Here is a 19731-nt window from a genome sequence, read left to right on the forward strand (position 1 = left end):
CCGCTTCCTGGGGCCCTGGAAGAGAAACCGTTTTGGGGAAAGCCTCGGAGCTCCCCCACCAGAGGCGATCAGAGATGCGGGAGGAAGACACCCAGGAAGCGGCTGGAAAGGAGGAGCCCGGAGGGAGCTAGCTGACACCGCCATGAGCCCCCCCAGCCTAGACAGGAATCCCAAATGTTTAGTCGGCCTTTCCTGAGCCAAGATATCTCTCTCGGTGCCTTACTTTGGACATTTTACAGTCTTAGAGCTACAAAGTTCTAACTCAATAAACTCCCTTATTAAAAGTCAGCCCCGGCGGCGGGCCATGGGGGCTCAGTGGCGGAGTTCTTCCCTGCCATGCGGGAGTCCTGGGTTCCATTCCCGGTCCATGCACTTCCCCCAAAAAACAAACCGCAGAACAAGAATTCAACAAACAGTGCTGCAATAGCGGGACACTCGTGTGGGAAGACAACGAAACGTGACCTGGCACACAGCATACAGAAAGACGGCCAACCCATTCCAGCAGCTTCAACAAACCCAAATATCATGTAACACACTTTTGTCTGAAAGTTTTTATCACCTGCCCTATCAAGTTTCTCGGCAATGACAGATATCCAAATTGAATGGAATTTTTTGTTTAAATGTCCTGCGACTGTGAGGCTCCAAGTGTTGATTTTTTCTTCCAGATCCACTCACCACCGTGATAAATGTGTGAGCACAATCAGCACTGCGTTCTCTGACGTCCGTGCAAACCCTGGCCCTCAGGTCACAGAACGGCTGGGGGAGAAATGTGCGTCTCCAGGACGGGCACTGAGCTCCGGGCAACAAGGCCGTGGGGAGCCCCTCCTTGCCGGAGGACATGGGGCAGCTTGCCCACCACCTCCACACTTTCATTTCAGTCGCATGCCCAGGAGCCGTCAGCGACCACGGGGTGGGCCGGGGGAGCGGGTGAGGAGGGGAGAGGGTGAGGAGGCACGTCCTCAGCCCATGGCTGCCCTCTGAGCTGCGTGGTGCCATGGGGTGAACTGTCCCCAAAAGGAAGTGCTGCAGCCTGACGCCAGCGCCCATGGCCCTCGGGCACTGTCACAGATGGAGTGAAGAGGGGGTCGCCGGGCTGGGGGACATCCTAAGAAGGGAGGGGTCAGGGCATGGGCCCAGGGCCCCCAGGCCATCACGCTGCCCCGGCCAGCAGGAGGACGTGGTGCTGTGCTCCCGGCCCCCTGTGCCCATGTGTGCCCTGCTGCGGCACCCAGGAGGGGACACCAACCCAAGCTGCCATGTGCGCCACCATCAGAAATGCCATTTAACGGCACCAGGTGATGGCACGATCACCTGGATTGAAAGCCGAGAAGCCGAAGCACCAGAGCACCGAGATGCTGGGGGGCTGCCCGTGGGGGCCTCTTCAGTCACACACGGGGGTGCCGGGCAGGGGACCTGGCCCCAGCCCCGTCCCGCCTGAGGCCGTCCCCCCTCACATCCACCCCACTTGCCCCAGAGCCTGCCCCCCAGCCTCGCCCCTATCCCCGGGGGGACCTAAGGGGAGAAGTGGACGTGCTGGCCACCAAATTTCCTTCCGAAAGGCTTGAGTGGCCGAGCCGAGGGGGCCGCGTCCCCGGAGCGGGCAGCCCCAGGGCGGGCGCTTCTGCAGGCTGGGTCCCTCCCAGAACTCAGAAGGGCCCAGGATCCAAAACAGGTGACGGGAGAGCAGAGGGGCCACTGGGGCCAGGGGGCAGGCAGTCAGCGTCCACAGCGCCCAGGGCGGGAGTGGGGCCCGGGCTGAGGGGGCACACATGCGGGCACTCCCTGCTCCCACCCCCTGTCACCACCAGGGCCCCCCACCCCAATACAGAACCACAGAAGGGCCAGGAATGGGTCCAAGGACACAGGTGAAAAATGTGCTACATTCCCGTAATCACACAACTGCTGGTGAGGCAAACAGGGCTTCATTTGTTTGGCATTTCTCCTTTTGCAGCCTGTCTATGTCTACAGCAGAGATCTGACCCCACAACCATGCCCTCCGTTCCTGTTCCCACTGGAGCAATAGACCCCCCTTCTCAGCTGCTCGCAGGGCTCCCTGGAGTAGAACCTGGGCTTTCAGCTTCCCTTGCAGCTAGATGTGCCACATGACTTAGGTTCTGCCTGATGGGACGGCGGGGGCACACAGGCCTGTCTTCCACCTCCGCCTTCTTGCCAGCTGGAAGGCAGATGTGATGACTGGTCCTGAGCAGCCACCTTGGTCCCGGAAACGTAAGCCACAGACGGAAGATGGCAGGGGACTACAGGTGTCCTGAGCGTTGACCCTGGCCCAGCAAGGCCCAGTGTCTCAACCAGCATCTGTCCTGGCAGTCTTGGGGCTGCGCCGTGGGCACTGGTGCTGCTGGGCAAGATGCCTACAGGGTCTGCTCCCCGACAGAGCCACCCTCTTCCACCCATTCATGCCCCCAAAACACACCATTTTTTCTCCCATTCCCAACCCCCAAAACACGCCATTTCTTTCTTTCTTTTGCTTCTTTCCCTGCTCCGGTGGTGGCTTCCCACCCAGAGCTCCCTCCCCAGGGGGCCCCGTTCCCACCTCCTGAGTCCAGTCCGCATGAATTCAGGCCCTCCGGAAAGTTCATGGGTCCTGGGCACAGATGGCCCGCGGGGCACTGGTCTGTCCTCTGCCCCTTGCCCGTAGGTCTGCCTGGCCACTGGGTCCCTGCCCTGGGCATGCTCCCCTGAGCCCTTGCCCTGGGCTTGCTCTGCTAGGCCCCCGCACTCCCCAGGTGGGCCAGCTCATGCCATGGCAGAACCCCGCAAGGTCGGGGCTGCAGACGGCCAAGCCCCTGCTCCCCAGGGCCTCCCTCACCCCGAGCACCGGTCACCTCTGTTCACCCTCACAGGCAGAGAGATCACGGGGGTCCTAGGGGGCAGAAAGCACTGGGGGCAGCCACACAGGGGCCGCCACCCTGGAACTCCCTGTGGCTGTGATGGGTGAGTGGCATGGCCTCTGCTGTGTCCCCCACCCTTCCTGGCTCTGAGCTTCAGTCTCCCCTCTGGGCGCACAAGTGCAGGCCCTGCGTTTTAGTTAGGAAGCTGCTGGAATGCAGCAGACCAGAACAGAACTGCTTTCATAAAGGGAATTTAATAAGCTGCAAATCTACAGTTCTAAAATGTCTGTGAAAATGTCCAAACTAAGCCATCCAGGGAAAGATATGATACCTTGACTCAAGAAAGGGCTAATGAAGTTCGGGGTTTCTCTCTCGGCTGGGAAGGCACATGGCGATGTCTGCCAGCTTTCTCTCCTCATTTCATAAGGCTTCCCTGGGGGGCGTTTTCCTCCTGCATCTCAAAGGTCTCTGGCTGTGTGGGCTCTTGAGGCTCTAAAGCTTTTTCCAAAATGGTTCCCTCTTAAAGGGCTCCAGTAAGCAACCCCACCTTGAATGGGTGCAGATGCATCTCCATGGCAACCATCAGAAAGCTCCCACCCAGCAATATCGAATGAGGAGTAAAGGACAAGGCTTTTCAGACAGACCCAAACTGGCACAGCCTGCACACCCATGGGGCGCCATGCAGCAGCCTGGCCCTGCACTGGGAGGGAGACACGTCTCTCCTGTCTGGACCAAGGGGCAGCAGGCCGTGCCCGGACCCCTCCCTCGGCTCTGGGAGCAAGCAAGGCCCATCAGACCGAAACTGGGCAGGGGAGGCCCTAAGCTCCCCACCCCCTGGGCCCTCTCCCAACCCCGGACTCTGCTCCTGCCTGCTGCCCTGGGAAGCCCTGCTTGCTGGCGGGCCTCGGCTGGCATCTGAGACCGTGGTTTGGGGGACTTTCCTCCCTAAGGGTCCCTGGGGTAGAGGCATGGTGGGGGCGGGGTCCTGGGGGTAGAGGCAAAGTGGAGGGCAGGGCCCTGGGGTGAAAGCAAGGTGGGGGCAGGGCCCTGGGGGGGAGGGCCAGAGGCTCAGGGACTGCCGCCCTGTTTGCTTTCCCTCCACCAGTGCAGGGGATCTGGGCTCCATCTGCTGATCAGTCAGAGCCCAGAAGGGCGGCCCAGGACAGGGGCACTGGCTTCAGGGGACAAGCCAGGTCGCGCCTCTGCCTCCACCTGTTCCCAAGCACGTGGACTCCAGAGCCAGACAAAGTGGAATGTGGGGTCACCCTGGGCTTCCCTGAAGGGCAAGTGTGTGTTCCACACCTGAGGCCAAGGAGTGACCACACAAGGAACTGGACCCTGGGGTGGACGAGTGTCCCCACCTCCCCGACGATGATGGCGTGGCCGCCCACAGAGCTGGACCCTGTGGCTGTCAGCGGCTGAGCCTAGACCCTCCGGCCCCCCGGGCGGGCAGCAGACACTAAGGCCACCAGCTGGAGCTCAGAGATGCCGGAGGCCCAGCTGGGGCCACTCGCCCCACAAAACCCAGCACCGGCCCCAACACCCCGCATGTGGCCGAGCCCAGGCAGCCTCCTGCTGTTTGCCACTTCGCTTCTTCCCCACCTTCCTTCGGGTTCACTGTGTAGGTGACAAGCCCACCTCACCCCACGGACGCCACTCCTGATGTTGGGGGTTTGCAGCCCACCTTCGCCAGGTGAGATCCGGGCACTGTGCAAGGCTGCCTGGCCGCTGTGGCTCACGCTCACTGCTGTGCTTCAGCCCCAAAGGGTGGGCCCCGTGTGAGGGCAAGGATCTCTCAGAGATTAAAAAGAAGAAAAATCATCCTTGCCACGGTTTCAGCTTCTTGCTTAGAAAGAAACAGCAGGGTGGGAATGCCAAACGGTGTGGGCGCAGGGAAGCCATCATTCTGCGAGTGCTCAAGGCCTGCGGAAAAGGACTTGAGGATACGCCCGGCCCAGGTCGGGGCTCCCCGGGATTCTCAGGGACCACGCGGCCAGGACCTGGCACATCCAGCATGTGGAATCCCCGCAGTCCTCTGACCTGTGCACAGCACCGCCCCTTACCTCCCCATGCCTGCCTCTCCCTGGGGTGCTGGCCCTCCGGAGCTCAGTCCACCTGCTGCCTGGGTGTTCGCCTTCTGGCACAGACTTGGCAGCTCAGAACGCCGCCTGTGCGTGCATAAGCCCCTGGTGTGCAGGGGTGCAGGTGTACGGGTGGGATGTGCAGTAGGGGCGCAGGGGGGCGGGGGGGCTCGGGGAGAACTGACTGCCGCGCAGCCTAAGGTCTGGGGCCCTTTTTCTGCGGCCAGGGCCTCCCTTGGCTCCTGCATGCCTTCCCGACCCTGGCCCCCCCTTGCAGCCCCCGGATTGCTCTGTCCCTGTTGGGCACACCCGCCCTCCTTCTGGGCTTGTGGATGAAGCCAGGCCCCAAGGACAACTGTGCCTTACCAGACAGCATGGCCATGGGGTGGACTCCACAACCACGGGCCCAGGCCTGGGCGGGCAGCCCTGGGGGCACGTCAAGAACCGCGTCCATGTGCTGGCACCTCAGCACTCCGGCCAGCTCAAGGAATGTCATGACTTTGCAGACCAGGGTGTCTCCTCGCAGCGGGGACACGGGCTGTCCCCTCAGGCTCACGCATGTGGTGAGCTGAGCAGCGGTCAATTTCTTGCTGACAGAGAAACAGCAGGTGGGAATGCAAAACAGTGCAGCCGCTGCGGGGAAACAGCCTGGCGGTTCCTAAAATGCTGGACTGGAACTACCTTCTGGCCCAGCCCTCCTGTACCTGCACAGGCACCCCAAAGAACGGAAAGTAGGGGCTCCGACGAGCCCCTGCACCCCAACGCCTCGGCAGCACCATCTGCAGCAGCCAGAAGGTGGGACAGCCCGTGTCTGCGGCTGAGGACAAAGTGTAGCGTGTCCGCCTGCGAACTGCCGTCAGCAGCGCAGCAGGGCAGTGGGCTCCAGGCCGCAGCATGGCTGAGGGGCAGCACCCTAAGACACAGACACTGCAGGACCCCGTCCACACCGAGCGAGCATCCAGAAACGGCGAATCCAGGGAGAACAGGAGCAGGCGGCGGGGGCGGGGGCCGGAGGGCTCGGGGAGTGAGAGCTAACAGGTCTCCTTTTGGGGAGATGAAAACGCTTTGGGAGGAGATAGAGCTGGTGGGTGGACAGCCTGTCAGCGTGCATGCTGCAGAATCACTCTGAAATGGTGGATTTTGTTATGGAAATTTCACCTCAATTTAAAGTGGGGGGGGGAAGAGGGGGAAGTAATGCACGGGGGGGTGGGGGGAGCAGCTCCCTTGGGGCTGGCACATCCCCAGAGAGAAGCCACCCCCTCCTCAGCAGCCTGCACCCCCATCCCACCCCTGCCCCCTCCATGGCACCCCACCATATTCTGGGACCTTCAGCTTTTCCGCTGTGAGTCTCCAGCAGTCACTTTCAGGCCAGATCACGAATCAGTCCAATGCCTGATCACTCAACCTTAGAAACAAAACGATAATAACAACGTAATATATGAAAGAGGCGGGGGTCTCAAAGAAGTCTGGCTGTGGCATTCCTGCTCCTGCAGCGCTGCCCCCGGGAGCGGCCGGGGGGCTGTCCGAGCCTGCAGGTCAGACAGACAGATGGAAACAAACAGTCTTAATCAGACATCGGGCAGCACTGTACCGACTCCTACGTCTTATAAAATGACTTAAAAACACCTACATTCCACAGCTCACAGTGCACCTTCCCATGCTGCCTCCCCTCACCTGGCTCTTACACAACTCAAAGGAGACGTGGCAGGGGCGAGCCCCACCCCTGGGTACACCCCGGCTTGCGCCCCGCACACAGCTGGCACCGCGTCCACAGGCTTAGCGCCTGCGCCCACAGCGCCTCAGCTGCAGTTTATGAAAACGCAGAAAAGTATGTCCCCGTTGAACCAACCCTGGGGTCCCAGGAAGAGAAAGGAGAAGGCGCCTCGCCTTTCCCAAACCCTGGCAGACGCCTGGGCACCATTCTGAAGGTGCCGAGGGGAGAGCCTCCCCGGAAGGTGGCTGCGCCACCGCACAGCAGCTCCCCATGGCCCATCGCCCAGGCCAGGGTTCCTGCAGCGGCTGCGGCAGGCTGGGGCCGGCACCCCACATCTCCTAGCACCCGCGGCATAAAAGGTCAGCGGCCCCCCTGCCCTCTCCCCTGTGGGCCGCGAACAGGATCAGTCAAGCAGCGCCACGGCCCCGCGTGCTGGGCTCTCCCTTCCAAGGAGGCAGGCGTGGACCCCACATGGAGAGGTCGCCCTTCCGCACTGTGTGGTGACCACCCAGAGCCCCCCAACCCGCAACCGCCCACAGCCCTCCCCACCCAGAGCCCCCACCACCCCCACCCTACGACACGTGGCCCCCCACGGTGGCGCTGCGGCCACACGTGTAGTGGGGGGGGGTGAGCACATGCATGACAGGTTCCATCTGCCCTGCGGCTGCTGCCTCCGGGTGGTGTCAGCGCGGGGGTGCCCCTGCCACGCCATGCCACGCCCCTGCCACGCCATGCCCCCACCCCACATCACCCCGCCCACATTGCCTCCTGCCACCCATGCCCCTGTGCGGTTGCTGTGCACCCTGGCCTCGCTGGGGGCGCATCTCTGGGCTGTCAGCACAGCTTCGGGGAGACCCTGCCGCCCCCAGCTTGTGCGTGTGCAAGACCTTCCCTGGACACCCAGCCAGGAGGGTACATGAGTTTCCCACAGCTGTGACGTTACCACCTCAGCGGTGTGAACAACACACGGTATCATCCACAGTCCCGGGCTGGGGCGCTGAAGTCAAGGTGCCACAGGCGGGTGCCTTCATCAGGAGACCCCACCCCACACCTCTGCCACCAGACATGGTCCCCAAGGCCCCCGCGCTGCCCCAACCCTCAGACACAATCCTGCCAAACACAGTCCGGCCCAGCGCTCACCCAGCAAGGATTTTCCAGGCCTGGCCGGGGACCAGCTGCCTCGACCCTTCTTAGGGGCTGGGGGTCGGGCCCGAGGGTCGGGGCGAGGGCCGCGCGCAGCGACGGGGGGGCGGGCGAGGAGACGGTGCAGGCGGCTGCACAGGCCACCACCGCCCAGATGCCCCCCAGGACCACCGGTCAGGCCCACGGCCCCTGGGCTGGGCAAGACCGCGCACCCGCCTTCTCCCCGGGACACAGGAGGGCGCCGCCTCCCCACGCGGCCCCGGCCCCAGCCCCGGCCCCCGGCCCCCGGCCCCTGCCCAGCCGCGCTTCCCTCCCCCGCCCCCTCCCCAGAGGCCTGCTGCTTCCCTCTCCCGGCTGCTCCGACCACGTCACCCAACGGATTGGGGGGCGGGGCCCCCCACGGCCTCCCCAGGCCTGCGCCCGCCCGCCTCAAGGCCCAGAGCTTGCGGCTCCTCCGCCCACGGCCGCACGCCCTGTCCCCGGCTGCCCCGACGGCGGCTCTCCCCGCCGCGCCCTGGTTTCCTTTGTTCGGAGGATTCGCGCGTGTGGACTCAGGCCCAGCCCGGCTCCCGGGCCTCGTCGCGAGGGGCTCCGCGCAGACCCCACCCAGGCGAGCCCACCCCTTCAGGGACAACAGCCTCTTCCAAGGCCCCGTCTACACTGGTCCCGGGGTCGCGATTCCGCCCCAAAGGCCCTGCCAGGCCCCCGCGGGCCGGTCCCCACTCCAGCCCGCTGTCCCGGGTCTCGGAAGCAGGAAGCCGCGCGGCCCACGCAGGGCAGCCCCTCTCTAGGGGGGCACCTGCCCCCACCCACGCTCGTCAGCGAGGCCGGCCCTGGACCTGCGTGGAGGCGGTTACGGCCCTGGACCCATGCCTTCCCACCTTTCCTGCCAGCAGCTCACTGCACAATAACTGTGGCTGCAGATGTACTTGCAATTTCTTCTATAGCTTTACTTTTCATTTGCATTTTTTAAACTTTTTAAATTTTTATTTATTTATTTTTTGCATGGTCAGGCACCAGGAATCCAACCCGGGTCTCCCACATGGCAGGTGACAACTCTGCCAGTGAGCCACCATGGCCCACCCTGTAGCTGTGTTTTTTTAAATTTAGTTTACCAAAAGAGTCTAAGTACAGGTTGCAGAAAGAAAATGTTTAGTTCTATTTTAAAGCTCCGCTCTATACAAACTTAAGCCTGACCAGCATGAACGGTATTGTCGTAGGTCTGTGGCCTATAAAGGCTTTTCATCAAAGCCTTAAGGAATGAGCCCAATCACCTGATCACATTCGAACGCCCGTCTGAAGCCCTTCACCCCGAGTGTCCTCAGCAGCTTTACGTTTGGGTTTTGCTGCTTTTCTGCCCGCCCCCCCTTCTCCCTGCTCCCCTTCCCGTTCTGAGCCCAGGGTTCTGTCGCTGGCCGGGTGGGCCACCGCCAACACCCCACACCCTCGGCCTGCAGAACCAGCCCTGGGGACCCCTGGGGACCCCCACCCCCACGCTCTGGGGCCCCCCCAGGCTGGGTCCTGCTTCTCCCTGCTGACCCCTCGACTTCTTGGCCCCCCGCTGCTTCTCCCTGTCCCCCTGGAATACATTTCCCTGCACCCTTCAGTAGGGGCTGGCGCAGGGCTTTGTCTCCTCCTCAAACCGTCCTTCCTCCACCCTCTGCTCCCCCGCCCTTCGCCAGCCCAGTGTCCTCCCCCTCCCGCCTCAGGGGTTGGTGCCCGCAGGTCCCCCCACGCGCCCAGCTGTCCTGTTGGTTAAACCTGAGCCCTCGGTACCCCAGGAAGAGTCTCCCCATGAGCTCTGAAAACTGTCTGCCCGTTCCTCTCTGGTGTCTCTTTCCAGAAGCCCCACCAGCACCCCTGCGCCTTCCCCCTGACCCACCCCCACCCCCACCTTGTTTCCCTGTGCTGGACGCGGGCAGTTTCCACAGCACTGACCCCTCTTCGGCTGCTGAATGTCCATGGGAATTGGCTTTGTGTGCGTGTGTCAGCGTGTGTGTGTGTGTGTGTACGTATGCTCACACAAGGACTTTCTGTGCCCCTCCTGGCGATGCTCTCTGGCTCACCTTACCAGGCTCCAGGCTCCCCTGGTGGCCCCTCCTTCACCCCCGAGTTACTGGAGACATACAGGCCCCCTGCGGCCCCCACCTGGCTGGCAGCCGCTTCTGCTCACAGAGTCACTTCCTCACGTGCTGCGACCTCACAGGCGTCACGGGCCGCGGGACGGTCCTGAGCTTGGCTCTGCTCAGCCGGGTGAGCTGGAGGGACAGCGGCCCAGCCCTGTCCCCAAAGGCACAGCCGCCCCACAACGCCCTCCTGGGGGGCAGAGCTGAGGGGCCCCCACCAGGACTCCCTGCCCACCACTTCCCCCCTCCCCCGCCAGGACCACCCGCTGACCACTCCCCCCTCCCCCGCTGGGACCACCTGCTGACCACTCCCCCTCCCCCAACCCCACCAGGACCACCAGGCCACCTCAGGAACAAGCCCCATGAGGTGTCCTTCTCTGCACACGTCTTTGCAACATGACTTTGCTGCTCCCACCCCCCCAGGGAAGCGGAGAAGACGCCTCCCGCCCCCACAGCTTCTGTTTCTTCCGCCATGCTGCCCCAAGACCACCACGCAACGACCCTCCCCTGGGGCTGGGGCAGGGTGCGGGGCAGCGGCGAGGGGGCCAGGTCCCAGCAGCACCCCCCACCATGTGCCGGCCCAAGGTGGGGGCTGCTGCAGGCACGAAGCTCCAGGGGGCTTGGCAGCTCGCCAAGAGGGGCCCCCACTGCCACAGCCCTGGGTCTCAGGCCCGCTGCTCTGGCACTTGGAGCACCCCTAGCGCAGGTACTCAAAACCATTTCTGACGTTTCTTCCAGCGTTTCTGCGACCTGAGTGGGGATGTGGCCGTCACACTGTCCTCCTCATGGTCCTCAGCCCCACCTCCCTGAGGACAGTCTGCCAGCCCCTCTAATGGAGCAGCTCAAAGCTGGAGCCCCCCAGCCCCCAACTCCTTCCCTGTGCCCCTGCCCGGCCGATAGAGCCGTAACTGCCCTCCCCACCGCTGCCTGGGCCCCCACAAATCCCACCCGGGTCCTGGGATCCACGCGTCTCTCTCCCCCCAGCGACACTGGCCCCATCCTGGATTGAGTCACTGTCACTGCTTTCTCACCGGCCCCAGGCTCTAGCCTCACCCCCGCCACCCTGCACCCCCCACAGCAGGCCTGGAGGGCTCCCCCCAAGTCAGGTCTGACCCCATCATGCATGGACAACCCGGCAGGAGGCTCCCAACCCATCTGCAGCACCCAACCCCACCCTCCACTCTCAGCCCTGGGCCCCAGGCCCAGGTCAGGCCCCCTCAAGCGCACTCGTGGTCTTTGGGCTCCCCTGCTGGGCTGTGTGTCACCCTACCCCACCCCAGCCCCACTGCTCGCTGTGTCTCAAACCCCAGCATCCACACTCTGGGAGACCCAGCCCCACTCCCGGCTCTGGCTTATGCCTACCAGCTCCTACACTGCTGATGCAGCCCCAACTGGGCCACCCACCCCTGAGGACAAGGCCACCCGGGAACAGCAGCGGGGCAAACTCACTCGAACCTGACCAGGCGCTGAGGGTTGAGGCTGGGTTTTAAAGATTTGGTGGAACTGGCCTTTCATGCCCCAGTCCCATCACACAGACTCCCTCCCCCATGATCCCTCAGGATCCGAGAGGAAGGCCCTGGAGGCCACGGGCGCAGGGGGCCGAGAGCCAAGACGGGATGGCCAGCAAGGAAAGGCTGCAGAGAGGAGCTTCTGGAAACCTCTTCAGAGCCAGTGGGTGGTGGGTGGACAAGAGGGGCTCCCCGAGGCTTGGGGACGAGCCCGCCAAGCGGCTCACAAGCACAAACCTCCATGCACCGATGATCTGATAACCTCTCAAAAAACATGCTGCAATCCTTATTACATGTATCTCGATGCAAGTAACTGATTCTGCTTTGAGATGTAAGTAACTGATTGTGCTTTGAGACCTCTTTTATAAATAATTGCAATGTCCCTCAAAATAATTGGAAACAGTCTCAAAAACCGAAATAGAAAGGAGAAAAATGACTGCATTGTTTTGGTTCGTTAAAGCTGCCAGAATGCAATATACCAAAAATGGAATGTCTTGTAAAGGGAATTTATTAAGACCATAAAAATGTCCAAACTAAGGCGTTCAGATAAAAGTACCTTGACTCAACAAAGGCCAATGGGCTGGGAACGCCTGTCAGCTGGGAGGCACGTGGCTGGCCTCTGCTGGTCCTTTGGCGTCTGGTTGCTAACAGCTTCCCCAGGGTGTTTTCTCTGCATCTCCAAACTTCTGAGTCTCCTGTTGGCTCTGAAGCAACTGTTCTCCAAGCGTCTGCATCTGAGCTTCCTCTAAAATGTTTCCCCTTTAAAAGGGCTGCAGTGAACTAATCAAGACCCACCTCGAATGGGCCGAGTCACTGCTCCATCTGAAAAGGCCACACCGCAACCGGCTGTGTCTGGTCTCCGTGGAAATGACCCATCCGCAGCGTAGCCCCACGCGACGGCCTCAGGATGGAAACACAGCTGTTCTGGACGTGGAACGGTTTCACAGGCCCTGAAGCAGCACCCCTCTGCGCGGTGGGGGGGCAGGCAGCTCGGGCAAAGCCTCCCCCACATGGACAGAGGCTCTTGGAGCACCTTGGAGAGCCCCAAGGGCCTTGGAAAACCGAGGCACGGGGCTGGGGAGACCCCGCTACCCTGGCTCAGGTTCCTGTGGTGAATGATGTATCCCCACCAAAGTTGGTGTCAACCTAGCCCCATGAGTTAACCTTGTTTGGAAATCGGGTCCTTGTAGATGTAACGGGTTACAGCGAGGTCATGTTAGATTAGGGTGGGCCCTCGGGGAGGGGGAGTTATGGACACAAGCACTCAAGGGAGGCCTGGTGATGACAGGGGCACAGGTTGGAATGTCAACCAGACGCCCAGGAGCTGGAGGCGGCCACCAGGAGCCTCCCCTCGAGCCTTGGGGGAGGGGGACGACCAGCCCAGCCGGGGCAGGCAGCAACGACAATTAAACCTGGGAGGACACTCAGGACCCACAGCCTACAGGTATTTACTTTTCTGTGGAGTAGACTCAGGCCTCCGTGGCTCAGCGTCGTGGCACCCAGCCCCAGCCTGAGAACTGGGGTGCATCCGCTGTGAGCTGCAGCAGACAGGGGGTAGGGGTGGGGGCGGGGGGAGGGAGGTGCCTAGAGATGCATGTGGCCGCAGGCCGCTCCCAAGACCCTCGGCATCCATAGCCTGCGAGGTTGGCGCTCCCCCCAACCCCAGGCGATCTTCAATACTGGCCCTCCCCTAAGGGTGACAGAAGTGACCACAAATGCTCCCCACCAAAAGTGGGGACAGGCCCGGGCCAGCTGGAGCCATCCCCTTTCACCCCAAGTGGCTGTGTCCTCTCCCAGAGTGCCCAGGCACGTGCCCAGGAGCCAAGCGGGGAACCCATGGGCCCCAATGACCGCAGGAGGTCAGCGGAGAGGAGGGCGCTGGGGGCATCCAGCCCAGGCTCCCGGCCACACCCACACGCAGTGACACTGACCCTGGGGACAGTGCCAGCGGGGACAGCTCTGCCGGGAACAGGACCCCCGGCCCAGGGCCGCTGTGCCGGGGGGAGTGGGGGGTGGGTTGGGGGTGAGCGGGGTCCAAGCGGTGCCACCTGCCCAGTCCCTCCTGGGCCTGCCCAAGCCCCGTGGTCCCCGGCGTCCCAGGCACTGGCCGTGGAGAAAGATGCATCTGAGCAGCTGGAGCACTGCTGCCCCAACCCCAGGCGCAGGGGCAGGGCCTGTCCAGCCAAGCAACGGGGACAGACAGCAGCACCCCCAAAGCAGGGCCCAAAGCGGCCGTCATCCTCTCAGGGTTGTACCCCCTCCCTGACCCTGCTGGCCTCTCCATCGGGACCCCTCGCGGAGCGCGCTCCAGGCCGTGGGGTTTTGCTGAGTCATGGCTGTATTTTCTCGTGTCACCACCCCCCCCCCCCACGAGAGGTGGCCGCGGCTGCAGATGAGGTATGCACGTGGGGCTGGGCAGACCCCACCCCCACTGGCGTCTGCTAAGCTACTCTGCACAGGACCCCTGCCCGCCCCCGCCCTTCCAGTCACGGCCCTGGGCCAGCGCCACCAGCACCAGGGGGCCGGCCACCGACGGGCGCTCCAGGTGGGGCCCCTGCGTGCTGTGGCTGAGCCTCCAACCGTCAAAGGAGAGGACGTGCCTGCTCCCCGCGGCCAGGCTTCCAGAAACATCCACACCAACTCCCAGAGCTCCGAAGCTTATTCTCTCACGAAGCACACAGCCTGCAAACTCAATCGGCTCCTTCATCCGCGCCAGGGATAGTTACAGAGAGTTCTCAGGGACCCATTGCTAGGTAGACAGGGGGAGGCTTGAACCCCCACAGGCAGGGAGGGCCTGGAATGCTGGGGTGCAGGAGCTGGTGGCAGCACAGGATGGAGAAGCCAGTTACCCCATAACAATCCCGGGGCTGGGCCCAGGATTCAGCCCCTCATGTCACCCAGGGGTCACCGCCAATCAAATAAGGAACTTATAACCAAAAAGAAATTCAAACACTGATACTCTTGTTTCAAATAAGAAGCCAACTATTCCTAAATGCTTCATCTTTTTAAAGCAGCAACTCTTTCTTGGAAAGGCTTTACATTTTGAAGAAAAGGAAAAATATATTCCACCAGCATCCATGAAGAACGACGGGCTGGCAAGTTTTCAGCTCTCTGCACACTGCCTTTTCTTTGTGCCACTCAGTCAAGATAACACTTACCAAGACCTGAACACTTTACACTGAGAGAAACCATACTAGTATTTAAAAGACTGATTTAAAAGAAATAAATGGAACTATAACAATCTTCAAACGTCATTTTAATGCTGACATATTACATCACACACCATTTTTAACTCATCTTAGGCAGTTATTAATGATTCACATTATCAAAACTTTTAAATGTCAGAGAAGAATTTTTTATGCATCTCCACTCCCTTTTCAGAACTAGAGGAAAACTGAATAATAGTTTTGGTTTCAGAAAGTTTTCCACCACAATGTAATAAACAAAAAGCTTAGTGTTCGGTTTTAAGCCAAAGCAGGGATTTCATCAAGAATACAGTTGCAGTTTGAATTGTCTATCTAAAAACCAAAAAAAAAAAAAGAGTCCTAACTGCAGCGGGCAATCTCCCGGAAGCTGCCATTCAACCCCTCAAAGCTGCGGGCTCGGAATCTTCCCGGAACCGCTCTAGGCCGCTTTGTACCCAAATGGGTGAAAGGAGAAGAAAGGGAAAGCATAACATTTAATTCATAATCCCAGGCAAAACACATGAGCTTGGCTCTGAAGAATGGAAAAGCTATCAGGGTGAGCTGACACTCTCCAACCTTTCGGACAATCAAGAGATTTAACTCCAAGGACAGATCTCCGACGCGCGGCGGCCCCGCTGGGCAGACGGCAGGCGCGGTGGTCGGACACCCGAGCAGAGACAGAGGGGAGCCTGCGGCCCGCGCGGCGGCCAAAGAGAGGGCGGGGGGACACACGGGGTCTACCCCGCAGGCACCTCCCCTCTCCCGGAGCAGAGTGACCGGCGAGGCCTCCACGCTGCGGCCCGCGGGCGGCGGGGCAGGGCCGATCAGGGACCCGATTCTAGATTCTGGGCCCAGTCGGCCGGGCAGTGCAGATAGATCCCTTCCCACTTTCACAGCCATTCACCCAAACCGAAGTGAGGGAGCGCCCGGTAAAACAAGCAACAAGGTGCGCCTTCCCCTCCCTTCCAGCCGGTGAAAACCCGCCCCTTCCACCCCCGCCGTGCTGGGCGCTCCCCGCCCCTCAAAAGTGTTTGAGGGAGAGGCTGGGGCAGGGCACGATCTGCCTGCCCCTGCCATCGTCACTGGGGGAAAAATGCTGCTGCCCAAATGGCCTTTGGACAAGTGGCCTCGGCTTTTCCTTCACTGGTGACCCAGTGCCCCACGGAAGGAAAAACCACTTCTGCGCGGCTGGCCACGCAGACGGGTCGCCGGGCGGCAGGAGGCAGGGATGCCCCGCAAGGACCGCGGCGAGGGAGCGCGGCGCGAAGGCCCGGCCACACCCAGCGCGGGCGGGCCCCGGAGCGCCAAGTGCCAGTGCGCAGCGGCCGGATTCGCGGGGCGGCAGGGGCGCGCAGCCGGCACCCTGCATGGCCGGGGCCGCGTGGCCAGTAAGGCCTCACTCCAACACCCCGAGAACGCCCTGCCTCAAAGGCCACGCAGCACCAGCCCGCGGGGGCGCTGAGCTCGCCCCAGGAAGCTCGATGTCGGTCCCCCAGACCCCAGGGCGCGGATGGGAGTTAACACCATGCACACCCGGGAGGCCGCCCCCGGGGTGGGGTGGGGTGGGAGCTCGGGACAGCGGCCTGGCCGGGCTCCGCCCCGGGGGCCCCACCGGAGCCGGGCGACCCCAAGTCCCCAGGGTCGGGGCCCTCACACGGCGGGTGCGCTCCGGACCCCGCGCCCCAAGCCCGGCCCCCCGGTGCCGCTCGGGCCGCGGAAGACTCGAGCCCCGGGCGGGCGGCGGGGACGCAGCGCCCGCAGTGCGACTGCCGCAGCGGGGCTCAAGCCGGGACCCCAACCCCGCGGCGCAAGTAGGGCCGACGGCGCCGCGAGGGGAGCTGCACTGCCTCCCCGGCTCGGGTCTGTCCCGGCTTCGGGAGGGCGCGACGGGGATGGGAATGCGGGCAGCCGCGATGCGGGTGGGTCCGGGTTCGGGAACGCAGGCCGAGACAGGGGGAAGCGAGCGGGAGAAGTGGGAGGGGGAGAGAGGCCTGGGAGGTCCGTTCCGGGCCAGGAAACCCGGGGGCGGGGGGGGGGTTGTGCATCAGAGCAAGGGCGAGGAAGACCCCGGCGCAGGGACCCAGGAGGAACGGAAGGGGGTCGGTTCCGCGCCGGGGCCCAAAGGGACGGGGAGGGCCATCTGGGGCATCCAGGCCGGCAGAGCGGAAGGAAAAGTCCGTCCAGGGCTCAGGGTAGGAACAGAGGGTCCGCCCGGGGTAGGGCAACCAGGCTTCGGTCCCAACCGCCGAGCAGAGGGAAGGGGTGCCGGGGCAGGAGGGGGACGGTAGCTGCAAGCGAGGAGAGGGGCGCTGACTGTGCGGGGGGCGGGGGGGGAGGGGATCCGGGCCGGGGGCGCTCACCTTGGGTTTGTACAGCCACTTTCGGAACCTGTTCATCATCGCCGCGCCCCCGGCCCGGCTGCTGGCGGCCCTCGCCCTCCCCCGCAGGCTGCGCCGGGGCGGGCTGCGGAGTGCGCGGCGGCCGCAGAGGCCGCGCCGGGCCGGGGGCGGGGGCCGGAGTCCCGGGCGGCGCGGTCCCGGGTCCCGGGGCGCGGGCCGCGAGCGCAGCCCGGAGAGTCCGAGCCGGCGGCTGCAGGTGCGCGGCCGGGGGATGCTCCGCGGGCCACGCACCCGGCAGACTCAGATGGACTGACGAGTGGACACGGGCCGGGGGCGCGCTAATCCTCGCCACTCAGCTACTCCCGCGCCTCGGCCGGTCACGGCCACTCCGCACGGCACATGCGCTGAGGGCGCCGCGAGCCCCCGGCCCGCCGCTCGCCGCGGGGGAGGGGGCGCCCGGGGCGGCCCAATCACGGAGCTCCCCGCGGGGCCGAAAAACTACATGTCCCGGCGGGCGTTGCGGGAAGCGGCGCCTGGCGCGGGCCGGAACCGCGAGCGCCCGCCGTGCGCTCTGGGGGCTGTAGTTTCCCCGCCGCCGGCGCCGGCGTGCGGCTGTTGCTAGGTGACGACGCCCAGGCGGCCCTGGTGCGGGGTCCTGGCCCACCCGAGTGCAGCGGGCACAGCGCCGGGCCGCGACCATCCCCCGCTCACGCTCGCCCTGGCTCCTGGTGGAGGCGAGAAGGAGGTGGTTCTGCACCCCGGAGCGCCCGCCGACAGGTACGAGGCCGGGCAGGGCGCAGGTGCGGGCCGGGGTCGCCCCGGGGAACGGCGACACCGCGGCTAGGGCGCTGCGCCTTAGGAGAGCCCTCCTTCCCGCCGCGCCCGGGCCGGGGTCGCCCCGGGGAATCGCGACCCCGCGGCGAGGACGCCGCGCCCTAGGAGCGCCCTCCTTCCCGCGGCGCCGGCGGCCTGGGTCTCACCTCCCCTTACTTCAGCTAGCCACCTTTGCGGTCGTCTCCCCTGCTCCCTGCTCAGTGTTAAAGGTGCTTTTAGTTTCAGCATTGCCACAGTACACGGTGCTTTTTTGAGACGCCCTCCCTTGTCGCTGCCCCCGGGGCGCCCTGATTCGGATCCATAAAGTCACCCACCCAAACCCGAGTACCTAGGATGTGCGGCACACAGAGCCGCGACAAATACTTCTTCTCGCCTAAAATTGCCACTTAGGTAGAGGAAATGGAGGCACAAGGAGGCCAAGGTGCCGGGCTGAGGGCGGAGCCTGAGCCTTGGCCGGCGCTGCCTACCCCGGGGAGCTGGCGCTTCCCCCGGCCCCGCCTGCCGCCGCTTCGCGCCTCTTCTCCCACCTGGTACTGGAACGCATAGCTCAAGACTGCCAGGGGTGTGGCCCACATGGATGAGCTTTGAAGACTGCACGTTGAGTGAAATAAACCGGGCAGAAGGACGGATATTTATGGGCCCACTTGGACGAAATAACTAGAATGAGCAAAATTATAGACAGAAAGTAGGGGTTCAGGTGGGCAGGGAGAGATGGAAAGTGGACTGGGGAGTAACTTTCAATGGGTGCAGAGTTCCTCTTTGGGGTTGTTGCTAAGGCTGGTAGAATGTAACACACCAGATATGGATCGGCTTCTAATAAGGGGATTTATTTAGCTTCAAATATATAGTTCTTCAGAGGAAAGGCAGCTAGCTTTCATCTGAGTTTCTCTGTTACATGGAAGGCACACAGCAACGTCTGCTGGCTTCTCTCCTGGCTTCTGGGTTCCATGGCTCTCCCCAGGGCAATTCCTTTCTGCATCTCCAGACGTCCCGGCTGAGCTGCGAGTGCTGAGCTGCTGAGCTCTGTTCTGACCTCTCTCTTTTAAGCCTCCAGCCAATTGACTTAAACCTCACTCATTGAGGAAGGCGCTCCCCTGAGCTGACTACAGGTGTGAACAGCTGTAGGTGAATTTCACCTGCTGGTGATTTAAGCCCACAGCAGCAGAACAACAGGGCACCATCACCTGGCCAGGTTGACACCTGAACCTAACTGCTAAGGGGTGATGGGAAAGTTTTGGTAACAGGTGGTAGTGATGTTAGTGCTGCATTGTGTGATCACCACCAAGGAGTTATATACTGCAAGTGGTTAAAAATGGGAAAGTTCAGGTTGTGTGTATGTTGCCACAATAAAAATAAATAAAAATTATTTTAAAAAATAATAAGAGGGTGGGCCACAGTGGTTCAGTAGGCAGAGTTCTTAACTGCCGTGCCGGAGACCTGGGTTCGATTCCCATTGCCTGCCCAAGCAAAAAAGAAGAAGAAGAAAAATAAGACAGGGCAGGAGAGGAAGGTAATACATCTCTAGATGTAGAATTCAAAAGTGTTCCCTGCATGTAACCATTGGTCCTAGGCCCCCATGCGCGGATGGTTCTGGGGACCCCAGACCCCTCTTCTCCCTACAATACAGTGTGGGTCCAGACACAGCCTCACCTGAGCTCTCCTTCAAGTTCTTCAAGTGCCTGGTTGGTCTTGCCCATCCCCACTCCCCACCCCCTCTAGCCTCCCCCAGTTGTTGCTCCCCTTAAAAATGATGCACCTGCAAAACCGCCTGCACCTTCCATTTCTTTCCCCCGTTTGCTCTTAAATCCCTCCAATCAGATTTCTACCCACCCATTCGTCAGAGGCTCGATTTGCTCAATCTCATCTCCCATTGGAACTGTCAGCAGCAGGTGACTCTGCTGGCTGCCCCAACCCACCCCCTCCTGGCACCCTGGCCTCATCTGGCTGGCAGG

At 62.4% G+C, this 19731-nt stretch overlaps 2 protein-coding genes across 2 annotated transcripts in view; one reads left to right on the forward strand and one right to left on the reverse strand.

Annotated features, from left to right (window-relative positions):
• ZFYVE28 (zinc finger FYVE-type containing 28) overlaps positions 1-17055 on the reverse strand; it is an 82578-nt gene extending 65523 nt beyond the window's left edge. Inside the window, exon 1 of the mRNA XM_077136239.1 lies at positions 16967-17055. Coding sequence (XP_076992354.1) covers positions 16967-17005 — 39 coding nt within the window. The 5' untranslated portion in view covers positions 17006-17055. The remainder of the gene's footprint in view (positions 1-16966) is intronic.
• Positions 17056-17562: 507 nt separating this feature from the next.
• Positions 17563-19731, forward strand: part of CFAP99 (cilia and flagella associated protein 99) — a 38844-nt gene continuing 36675 nt past the window's right edge. The window contains exon 1 of the mRNA XM_077136240.1: positions 17563-17722. The gene's annotated coding sequence lies outside the window, so the exon portion shown is untranslated. The remainder of the gene's footprint in view (positions 17723-19731) is intronic.

The sequence above is a fragment of the Tamandua tetradactyla genome, chromosome 19 (assembly GCF_023851605.1).
Source record: "Tamandua tetradactyla isolate mTamTet1 chromosome 19, mTamTet1.pri, whole genome shotgun sequence".
Lineage (NCBI taxonomy): Eukaryota > Metazoa > Chordata > Mammalia > Pilosa > Myrmecophagidae > Tamandua > Tamandua tetradactyla.